This window comes from Tachysurus fulvidraco, chromosome 13 (assembly GCF_022655615.1).
Source record: "Tachysurus fulvidraco isolate hzauxx_2018 chromosome 13, HZAU_PFXX_2.0, whole genome shotgun sequence".
Classification (NCBI taxonomy): Eukaryota; Metazoa; Chordata; class Actinopteri; order Siluriformes; family Bagridae; genus Tachysurus; species Tachysurus fulvidraco.
The window spans coordinates 9829294-9841582 of record NC_062530.1 but is presented as its reverse complement, the minus strand read 5'-3'; the positions used below and the strand labels follow the sequence as shown (position 1 = coordinate 9841582).

Here is a 12289-nt window from a genome sequence, read left to right as displayed (position 1 = left end):
TAAAATTCATTCATCAGCTTGGCCTTCAATTTAGTAGAGAAAGTAGGTGTGTGTGGGTGTAAATGCGTATATCCTTTCTCTCTGTGTCCTCGGTGTCCTAAATTGTCCTGTGTCCGTGGCTCATGTTTCAGTGGAACTGATATCGATTGCGAGTTTTAGACTGAAATGCTGAAGTGCGTATGAATTAATGAAGCGCCGCTGAAAGGATGAAGCTGCTGTCATGAAAGGCATTCTGGTCCATTGTGTGGATTCTTCCGAACACTTTCGCCTGACGAGGATAAGCTTCTTTCTGTGATAATTAACAAGACTGGAGCCTCTTTTGAAATCTCGATCCACTCCTCTGTTCAGAACATTAGAAAAACCTTTATAACCTTTATATATAACCTTTATAAACCACAAACCTATATACTTAGGTTTGTGTGTGTTTTAAGTAGGGCTCGAAACCTGATAGAGGCTGAAAAACATTTATTTTGACTTCTCTTGTAATAGAGAACCAAAAGATCACAGCGTCAGATTGATATAAGAATAAGATATTTGGAAGGATACAGCATACTGACATACTCTAGAGTATCCGAGGATCCTCGAGTGACTCTTTCTGCCTCTTTTCAATTCCTGCCCAGTTCATATTTGGCTCCACAGACACATACACCTTGGCCTGTGCTCACACAAACACACCTGCTTACTTTTTATTTGTAAAGAGATACATGAGATGCACACAGTTTAGTGGTCCACACTGGGGTCATATATGAAATAACTGACAGTTTTGATTGACTTTGATTTTAAAAAAAAGGCTAGATTTATTAGAAAGTATTTTTAATAATTGCAGAATTAATTAGTCGCATTAATAATAATACGAGTAATAATCTTAGTAGTAAGACAAATGTGTGTGTGTGTATGTTGTGCAAGCATGAGTGTGTGTTGATTCAGATGTGTTCAAGTTCAGATCAGGTGCAAATATTTTTTGTTGTTTGAAGTTTGAACTACTTTAGGCTACGTTCACACACGCGGGGATTTTAGCGCTGCAACTGGCAAAAGTCACCAGGAGGAGTTCCTACAAGTGGTTGCCATAATAATAACGTTTCTCGGTCACACAAGTAGCGTTTTCACAACTTTGTCACATTGCTGGACGCATCTAGTCACCACCCAATGTGCTGTTGTTGTTTATCCTTAAAGACTAATACTGAACTGATACTGAAATGGTTAATGTAGTAAGCTAACAGATACCGCAGCTATGATGATGATAAAGGATGCAATCTTTGATAAATATACTAAACTGTAAACTGGAATATGACAGGATGCAGGTAATAACAAAAAATAGAGTGCTTTAATTTGCAATACAAATTCTATACAAATAGTGCATTTCAGAAACGGTGCATTCTCATTTCTGTAACAGTACGTTAGAAGAGATCATGGCTTTTGCTGCTTTCTGTGCATTAGGCTGAAGATCCTCTCTGAGATCTGCCAACATCACAGAATAATGCAAAGCCTGGAGGGTTCTGGGAAACGGGGAGGCACAGAATCTTCTGGCAGCTTTGGGATGCCATCCAGGACTTGGAGATTTGGCAAATAGGAGAACACACTGTGGAGGACAAAAAGCGTATTGAATGTCACAGTGAGTCAGATTATAATATATTCTCAGTTTTATCCATAACAATTTAAGAGAAAAAATAAAATTCTGAAATTTTCTTTTTTAGGTTTGCACTGGAGACTAATATTAACAGTTTAACAAAAATGTATATTTGTATATTTCTAATTTGATGTAATAATTAATTCTGCTATTTTTGTGAAAAGAAAACTATTAATGTATAATACAAACGATGTAACAGCCATATAAGACCTCTTGAGATAAGTATGTACTGTTGCACATTGCTGTTGAATTCTGTTAACTGTTTCAGAATTCTGCCTGTTTCTGGCCAGAAGGCGTTGATGAATTCCCTGTAAAAGCAGTGTGGTTCTGATGTTGCTCTGATGTTCTGGTTTATCCCAAAGGTGTTCAGTAGGGTTCAGGTCAGGTCTCTGTGCAAGACATTTGAGCTTATCCAATCCAAACTTGACACACCATGTCTTCATGGAGTTCTGTGCTTTGTGCACATTGTCCTGCTGGAACATGCTTGGGCTTCTTATTTCCAGTCAAAGGAAATTGTAATACTACTGCAGAGAAACACTGCTTCAAACTTACTTATGGATGTGATGGTCAGGGGTCAACATACTTTGGGCTGTATAGTGTATTGATGCACTCATTTTACTCATTTGTTTCTATGATAACAACTTATATATGTATGGTACAATGTTGTATAAAGTACTAGAAAGCAATACTTGAGTAAAAGTACAAGTATCGTACTAGAAGAAGACTTTGGTAGAAGTGAAAGTTACCTTTTAGAATATTACTCAAGTAAAAGTCTTAAAGTATCTGATATTTACTGTACTTAAGTATTTGAAGTAAAAGTAAAAAGTCAAATTTCAGTGATTTTTGGTAGGCATAAGAGGCACTTCATCCGGTAGGAAGAATCTTTCATTCTAATGTACAGAAACATTTCTTGCAAATACAGCCACGAGTGTATAACGTTATCTTCTTCACCCTGTTCACCCTGAGTTCACCACTATCATCGGGGTGGTCGTCTACAATAATGGGAGGTCCTCTGGTAGGTGCTTCTATGGCGGTTTCAGTTGTGCTTCCGCCTTCTTTTGGCAACATTACGCTGAAATAGTGCGTGCGGAGCGTAATAGAATCTAGGAGCAGTGATTCGCCAAACGTCCCTTATTGCAGTCACACACATTTCTTCTGATTTTATTTTGTAGTAACGAAGATGCTTAGTGGAAATATAACGGAGTAAAAGTATACATTTTATCTAGGAAATGTAGTGGAGTAAAAGTGAAAGTTGACATAAAATTAAATAGCGATGTAAAGTACAGATACCTGAAATTTCTACTTAAGTACAGTAACAAAGTATTTGTACTCTGTTACATTACAACACTAGTATGGTATGAGTCGAAGTACGATCATAGACATGTGGTGAAAGGTGCACATGAATTTGTTTTTAAAATGTGGGCAATTATTGATATGTTTTTGGAGAGGGGATTTTTATTTATTTAAATTTTATTTACTGCAGTCTAAGAGCTTATTTATACAATTATATCGCTGTACTGTAGCTGTTTTCTGTATGAACGTCAAATGTAAAAATAAACTGAAGTATCAGGCTTCACTTTGGGCCACATCACACTACCCGATGATTGATTACTTTACTATAACGGTGTGCCACAGTATGACATGAAACATGGGAGGATACAGAATCACTGTGTACAGATACAAACGTAGCAGAATTAGTGAGAGTTCCCTGTCTTTCTCTCTCTCTCTCTCTCTCTCTCTTACCGTGAGCGGTAGTCCTCCAAAAACTCACAGGGGTTATGTCTGAGTGTGAGTGTATGCAGCGGTGTGTGTTCCAGCAGCTTCAGCTCTGCCAGACTGCTGATGTTGTTCTCAGACACACACAGGTGCTCAATTGCAGGGATCTTTGGCAGCTGAGCGAGAGACTTCAAGTGATTCCGGTGCAGGTTCAGGCTTTTACATCTACAGAAGACAAAATGATCAACCAAACTTAATGTGGGCAAAAGTAGGGACCGTACAGTACCTTTCTTAATTATGTTCTTCTTGTGTTCTTTATTTTTCTTCTTGCATTTGATGTTTTATTCTTTCTTTTAACTTTCTTCATTTCTCTTTTGAAGTTTCTAGTTTCTTTCATTTTTCTTTACTTTATTAATTTTCTTTCTTCATTCTTTTGTCAGTGTGGCTTGGACAATCACCTACCGGAACACTAGGGGGTGGTCTGGAAGTGGTTATTTTCTGTGCCATCTGTCTTGATTTACATGTTTGCCCGACCTGATCCTTAGTCCCTTACCAGCCTCTGTACACCTGTTCCTCATGTTACCTATTACCTTTCCTATTCATACCTGTAATGTTGCATTTTGTTTTTGCTGAGTTCTTGAAGTAGTTGGGTGGCTATAGTTTATTCCTAGTTTTTCCATTGAGTGTTGATCTTTTTTTTTTTTTTTTTTTTTAAAAAACACCCATTTTGCTGTCCCTGCATTTGTTCCCCCAGAGGCACCTGTGACATCTTTATTCCCTTCTTCTTCTACTGAATTCTCTCCTCTAATTGTTCTTTAATTTTTAATGTTTTTGTTGTATTTTTTTTGCATTTATATTGCATTTATATGCAATTTTTTTTGCATTTTTTGCATTTATAAGTTATATTTTTAGTCAGCTGTGTTTAGTTATGTGTTTTGTATTCTAAATCTAGTTTATTGCTTGTTTCACTGTGAGTCCTGAGAGAGGATATACTCTACAAACAAAACGGCCATGTCGTGGCAGGCATGTTTTTCAGCACTTTGTAATTTAAATACACAGCTGAAAAAGGACATAATTCTGAGTATACATTTCCCACTTCCAAAGTACGTTAAATGCAGCATCTCTCTCTCTCTCTCTCTCTCTCTCTCTCTCTCTCTCTCTCTCTCTCTCTCTCTCTCTCTCTCTCTCACACACACACACACACACACACACACACACACACACACACACACACACACACACACACACACACACACACACACACCTTGGCAGTCGAATGGAACTAAGGTCATAGAGTGCATTGTCCATCAGCTGTAGGCGCTCCACTCGGATCAGCCTTCTCAGGATTCGCCTGAAATTTTCCAGCTGATACACATCACCCAGTTCCTGGTAGGACAGATTAAGTTCCTATAGAAAAAAACATTTACATTTAAGGCATTTGGCAGACATACAACGGAGCTTTAAAATCTCTATGCATGCTGCTACCGGAAGCCAGTGGAGGGAGAACAGCAGTGGAGTGATGTGTGAAAACAAAATACAATGAAGTTGTGTAGCTGCATTTTGGATCATTTGCAGAGGATGAATTTTGCTCATAGACATAGCCAGCAGAGAGCTTCAGTAGTGATGACAAGAGACTAAACAGGTACCTGAGCAGCCTGGGTGGCCAAAAATTGCTGAATCCTTTTGATTTTGTAGAGAAGAAACTGACATGAGCGAGTCACCGAGCAGAGCAAGCAATGACAAAGGCAGCAAGATGCATTCAATCCAAATAAGTAGCATGGTTACTTAACGAGCAAATGTGCAGTGTATAGACATTTATCTCTCTCTTCAGCTGTGCAGCAAAAATCTACACAGTAAGTATTGTGTGTGTACATGTGTACATGTTATGTGAGTCATTTGACAAATCAAACAGATATTTTACATCAATGTTGTTCTTTCAGTAAAAAATCTGTTGGAGTTCAAATGAATGAGTGTAAATAAAATGATAACTGATGAGGCTGTGTACTCTCAATGCTGGTTATCAACAAACTCTACTTACATAATAGTGAAATAAATAGATAGCACCGAAATGAGAGAGCACTGATGTACCCGGTAACATTGCATAAAAAAAGTCATTTTGGCATTAAAAAGTAAACAACATAAAAAGTGATGTAAGCAAAAGATATTGCAAATATGTATATATGTGTGTGTGTGTGAGTGTGAGTGTGTGAGTGTGAGTGTGAGTGTGTGAGTGTGTGAGTGTGAGTGTGAGTGTGAGTGTGTGTGTGTGTGTGTGTATGTTGGATCTCACCGTGCAGTTTTCCCAGTTCTCTTGGAGCCTCTCCTCCCATGTTTGCTCACCATTTTCTCTCCTCTTCCTTTTGCTTTCCTTGTTAAAGATCTGCTCGTTCCTAACACTGTGGTCATCTTCTGCAGGTCCTGTTAAATAGGTCATAGGCTGATCTCACGATATTTTTATGTAACATTTTTGCTCTTAACTTCATGAGCTAGACAGAACAATGTGAGTGGCAGCTTAGAAAAATCCCTTTCCGTGATCTCATTTTGACAATTTTTTCTATACAGTGTTAAAAAATTGTGACTTTACAGGAAGAAACATCTTTTTCTTTTGTATGTAAAAACCATAAAGCAAAGTTTATAGTTTTTAAAGTTTGTCTAACCACAAAATAAAGGAGAAAACTGCATTTAAGGATTGCAATTCCACTTAAAGTCTCCAAACATATCAATTGTCTAAAAATTGCAATTTCTGATTTAATGTGGATTTAATATCTAATAAATATGATTACATATTATAAATATATTGGCAGAACTGTCTGTAAATAGCCTGCAGACCCACTGTTCATATGAGCCACCCATCCTGCACTCATTCTATGTTTAATAATAGTAATATAATTAATTTTTCATAAAACGATTAAACAACATTTCTAATGTATTAGAAGTCATTATTCCTACAATGTCTACTTGGAACTGCCTTTACATTATTACTCATCATTCGTTACTTACTTTTAAGCCCAACAAACTCTAAAAGAAAGCTAATGTCTAGATATTATTGACATACAGTATAGACCTTACCCTCTCTGACTCTTGGACAGGCCAGCTGATCTCCGCGAACATTGGTTTCCTCGATCTGATGCCATGAGGCGAATCGGAATCGACTGGATGGCAGCTGAATTCAATCAAAGGAAAGTGACAGTAATAGACAAATGACTGAATATCTCACAGCTGCAATATACACTTTCAGTGCCTTTATAATTCATGTCCTTGGAAACTGTGTCTGGTATCCATACTGTCTGTATAAAAAGATATGTGACGGAGGAAATTAAGCACTGCAAGCACAATTTAAGGGTAATTGCACAAGGTAGCGTTATACAAGGGGTTGTAAAGCAGGGCCATGCAGCCTGTCAAATTGCTACCTTTGATTATTAATGATAAAATGGCCATGCACTGGGTGAACCTATTCTTAGAAGGGATCACCTTCGCATTCATGGTGAGTCTGTATTCATGGATCCACCGTACCCAGTAACCTGATCAACATGGATGACCCTGTACAGTAACCCCTCGAATTAAAGAAACATGCATGAGAGCTTTTGGATACTTGTTAAACAATCAACTTCAACTGCATTTGCTTTAGTGCATTATAATTTTAATAGAAATAAAATGCCATTCAAAGATTTCTAAGAGCTCCCTGAGATCTGATGCAATAATGACGTTCCTTAATATTCCAAATCCCATGGAGATGAGTTTACAATCTGTACATTTATACCACAGTGCTGGTGAATTCTCAAAGCAGAAGGTGTGGATTTAATATCTCTAACAGCACCTCTGACAGTAGTTCCAGCTCTAACATAAATTACAGGCTTATACTGTGATCATTCTAATATGTTAGAATTCATATAGTAACAGAACATTCACATACGCTTGTATGCTAAATGCTCTAATCAACAAAGACTAATAATATTGGATTAAGCAAATGTTTCTGCTGTCATTGTGTTTTTACACTGTGCATATGAAAGCAATTAACCAGCTGCCTATTAGCTGACTTGTTCTCGGTTATACATAATTTATAATCTCTTTTCCAGTGTCAAAAGCACATATTCAGAAATTCTACAAGTTCTAACTCATCATTTTTTGGAAAGCACAGACATGCTTTCAGACATGTACATGCTTTTTAAGAATACATCAAACATGAAGGGCTCAGTTACATATTAGATACAGTAACTATCATAGGAGCTCATGGAATCTCAGTGACAACAACTTAGAATTTGTGCATCCCCTTAGCCCCTTTGCGTAGTGGCTTACTGGAGAGGCGACAATGCCGGAATCTGTTGTGTGCTCCACTGAGAGAGGAGTGTGTGTTTCACTGACTTCAGAGTAATGTGAAGAATGCAATTTGGGGTAACTGCCACTGCTGTTCACTCCCGATGAACTGAATTGAGGGCGAGAAAAAAAAAGCCGGATATGAGTGAAACAGTTGAGCAAACAAGCTTTTCAAATGCTATTTTTTCACCCTAATGCAATCTGAAAAACTATGTGACGTACCTCAGTTATTTTCAATTACATTTTCACCTATAATAATGAAGAGCTAACAAATTAACAAATAAACAAATATCCAGACAATATAGACTTATTGAGCAAGCAGATAGTGACTGTCCTGAACGTGATAATGTTCTCCAGCTCATCACCATTGTTCTAGCAATCACTAATCAATATTTTTCTCTGTGACTCTATTTTTCTCTATCACTAATTACCAATGTTCACAGAAAGCAATCACTAACTAAAATTGTACTAACCACCAATCATGTGATCAGACAGGTGGAAGGGTGTCTTGCTCATTTATCCAGATACATAAAACACATATGTTGTGTATTAGTGTGGGCTGTTAGAAATGTTTCGATCATGTAGTCTGCTAATGAATCATAAATAAATGGGAGATACTTGATGTACTACAATTGTGATGTATTCTGATCAACTGTGTTCTATTCTAATATTTGATATGCTAGTTATAATTACGATTCAATAAATATAACCTACACCCTGACAATGATGTTCTCTGGTGACTTATAGCAATTTTTTGAGAATAAATTACTTCCTCCTGAAGAAAAGAGTTGGCACTGCTGCTTTTAAGTTATGTATATTCTGGAGGTTACTAATTTACATTTTAAATGTATGCGATTATTTTAATTCATTCAATTCATTAATCAATCCATGAATTAGTTAAAGCCATAACTGACGCATTAATGAAATAAAATTCTCGTGCTACATTTTGTATCCATGTCTGCAATATATATATATATATATATATATATATATATATATATATATATATATATATATATATATATATATATATATATGAACAATTAAATTAAATAAACAAATTATATATATATATATATAAATTTATTGATGTATTTATTTTATTGATTTATTTTTTAGGGAGATTAGTCATTTATTGTTAAAGAATAACTCTATAAACATGTTTTTCTTCCCGGTCTGCAAAGTAAATCTTTCCTCTGACAGATAACAAAATAATAATCTGTTAACATGACCTCTACATGAACCTAGGGTAATTATAAGGCAGTTCTAGCATTAATTATGATGTACACGGCATGCAGCCTATACGGGATGTAGTCTGTTCGGGATGTAGTCTATACGGCATGCAGCCTATACCGCATGCACCCTGTACGGCATGTAGTCTATATGGCATGTAGTCTGTTCGGGATGTAGTCTATACGGGATGCAGTTTATACGGCATGTAGTCTATACGGGATGTAGTCTATACGGGATGTAGTCTATACGGGATGTAGTCTATACGGGATGTAGTCTATACGGGATGTAGTCTATACGGGATGTAGTCTATACGGGATGCAGCCTTTACCGCATGCACCCTGTACGGCATGTAGTCTATATGGCATGTAGTCTGTTCGGGATGTAGTCTATACGGGATGCAGTTTATACGGGATGTAGTCTATACGGGATGTAGTCTATATGGCATGTAGTCTATACGGGATGTAGTCTATATGGCATGTAGTCTATACGGGATGTAGTCTATATGGCATGTAGTCTATACGGGATGTAGTCTATATGGCATGTAGTCTATACGGGATGTAGTCTATATGGCATGTAGTCTATACGGGATGTAGTCTATATGGCATGTAGTCTATACGGGATGTAGTCTATATGGCATGTAGTCTATACGGCATGTAGTCTATATGGCATGTAGTCTATACGGCATGCAGCCTTTACCGCATGCACCCTGTACGGCATGTAGTCTATACGGGATGTAGTCTATATGGCATGTAGTCTATACGGGATGTAGTCTATATGGCATGTAGTCTATACGGGATGTAGTCTATATGGCATGTAGTCTATACGGGATGTAGTCTATATGGCATGTAGTCTATATGGCATGTAGTCTATACGGCATGCAGTCTATATGGCATGTAGTCTATATGGCATGTAGTCTATACGGCATGCAGTCTATATGGCATGTAGTCTATATGGCATGTAGTCTATACGGGATGTAGTCTATATGGCATGTAGTCTATACGGGATGTAGTCTATATGGCATGTAGTCTATACGGGATGTAGTCTATATGGCATGTAGTCTATACGGCATGTAGTCTATACGGCATGCAGCCTTTACCGCATGCACCCTGTACGGCATGTAGTCTATACAGCATTTAGCTTTGAGCATCAGGTGTAATCTCTGTGTAACAAGACGCCACTAGCTTGAAATTCTGCACTCCTTCTTTAAGGTTTAGGTTTCCCTGACCTCATTCTCTTGATTAAAGCCGTATAGCCTTTATATATAAACAAATGTTTACTATCAGTTTATTTTTTGTAATTTGTGTTATTCTAATAAGTCTATTATTCTCACAAAACGCCACTATTGTCATAGTCATGGGAATCCCATATAACCTTCATCTGACTCATTTAAACGGTCAGATTATTATCCTAAAACACAAAGGAATGAAAACGACTTACCTTTCGGACATGTCCGACAGTCGTAGTGAATCCCTTTGGCATTTAAAAGGCGCAGAAAGGCTTTGTTTAACGCGGAATGTGTTTGCTTTCCCATTGGGACTGAAGAGCTGCTCACAAACCGCGAAATGGCGCCTGGAGCGCGTGCTCGTTGCCAGGCGACCCTTCGTTTGTGTGCGTCCACGAGATTGAGGTTATGCCTGGATAGTGACCCCGACTGCGCGTGCTAGATTACCTGCTAGTGACTATAGTAGGTTATAGCAGAATGGCGTCAGTGCACTATTCCTCCTCAGCCCAGTACTCTAAATAACTAACTAATTAACAAAGAAACAATACAACTCTCTGTTATCTGAGATAACTTACTCTAAAAATGAGGGACCATAAATTTTATTATTATAATTATAATTATTATAATAATAACAATAACAATAATAATAATAATAATAATAATAATAATAATTATTATTATTATTATTATTATTATTATTATTATTATTATTATATATTAGATGCTAATTAACCGATAACTATTATTTTGTATAGCTATTATTATTATTATTATTATTATTATTATTATTTTATTATTATTATTATTATTATTATTATTATTATTACTATTATTATTATTATTATTATTGTTATTTTTATTATTATTATCATTGTAATAGTAAGCTATTATATATATATATTAGATGCTAATTCATTAACAATCATTTTTATTTTTTTTAACCAAGGGTGACAATAATTCTGTAAGTGACTGAAAATAGTTTGTAAAAGAGTTTGCAGTTTGGATTGAACTATTTGTCTAGAAATCAGCTGAAATGAGTATATGACCTCTGTGGACACTGGTACTGATCAGTAGGTTTGTCAATAGATTTTACTGGGCTGAGCGTGTCATCCCTTGGTCAGCATTGCCCTAACATTTTCCCGGTTGTGCACAAGATTGCTGTAATTAGGCAGATGTGCATGAACTTTGCTTGTTAGTTACTACAGATGATGGTCCATGGGTTTATGATTCCTGTGTAGTACTTTGTGTCTGTGCTGTGACTGTGTCCTTTATTCTGCTTGTGCAATCACGGTTTACTGCAGCATGACACAGCAGAGCTATTGAACAGAAGACAAGAGTTATCCAAAGAGAGAGTCTCTTTTTCTGACAAGATTATGTCTTCTCTAAGTGACCCTAACATGGATTTTAATGCACTGCAGCTTCCCTAATCAACACATGCTATCTGCATTCGTTGTTATTCAGCTAATTAAAATCAAGTCATGTTTGGTATCTACAATTTTATTCAACTTTAATATCATCTTATTTCCACCTGCACAGCATCAGCCAAATTTTCTTCATTCTTACAAACTGCATTCCTAGATTTCACATCATATTTTTCTCCTTTCACACACGTCATACTTCTTTAAACTGCTTCACTGTTGCACACTTTATCATTCGACCTTGATGTCCTGTTCACCCTTCAAGCTTGTGCATCATCCTTCTTTTTTTGACATTGCATAATTTCAGTTTATTTCATTTGTCAAACAATACCTTAAAAGCTTCCTTGACATCCTACAGCACAACTAAGCCGACTATTGCTCTTCAGATATCAGTGTGCTTTAGTGACTCTCTGATAACAGATGATTCTGTCCTGAATGATTTGTGATCATCAATAATAAATCCTCTGATCTTTAAATAGAAATGGCTAAAAATGCAGAATTTGAGTGTTATCAACTGCTGAATTTTATAATAATATCTAATTTATGGCTTTAAAGTAAATGATAAGGATGTTAATATATGATATTTGTTCCTGTACTAGAACAAATTCCTTGTATGTGAAAACATACTTGGCAATAAAGACCTTTCTGATTCTGATTCTGATAAAGCATGACACTATCATCAGAGATTAGACTTCTCTGCACATCCCCATCATCCTTTAATCTGGCTTAATTAACCATCTACACTTATGATAAAAGGAA

At 36.5% G+C, this 12289-nt stretch overlaps 1 protein-coding gene across 1 annotated transcript; it reads right to left on the bottom strand.

Annotated features, from left to right (window-relative positions):
- Positions 1–1305: 1305 nt before the first annotated feature.
- On the bottom strand, positions 1306–10566 carry LOC113656713 (leucine-rich repeat-containing protein 9). Its single transcript, XM_027168062.2, has 7 exons — positions 10328–10566; positions 7640–7766; positions 6413–6506; positions 5634–5761; positions 4608–4750; positions 3371–3568; positions 1306–1579 (listed from the first exon to the last, which is right to left on the bottom strand). The coding sequence occupies exons 1-7, from the start codon at positions 10336–10338 to the stop codon at positions 1468–1470; spliced, it is 813 nt and encodes a 270-aa protein (XP_027023863.1). The 5' UTR covers positions 10339–10566; the 3' UTR covers positions 1306–1467.
- Positions 10567–12289: the final 1723 nt, after the last annotated feature.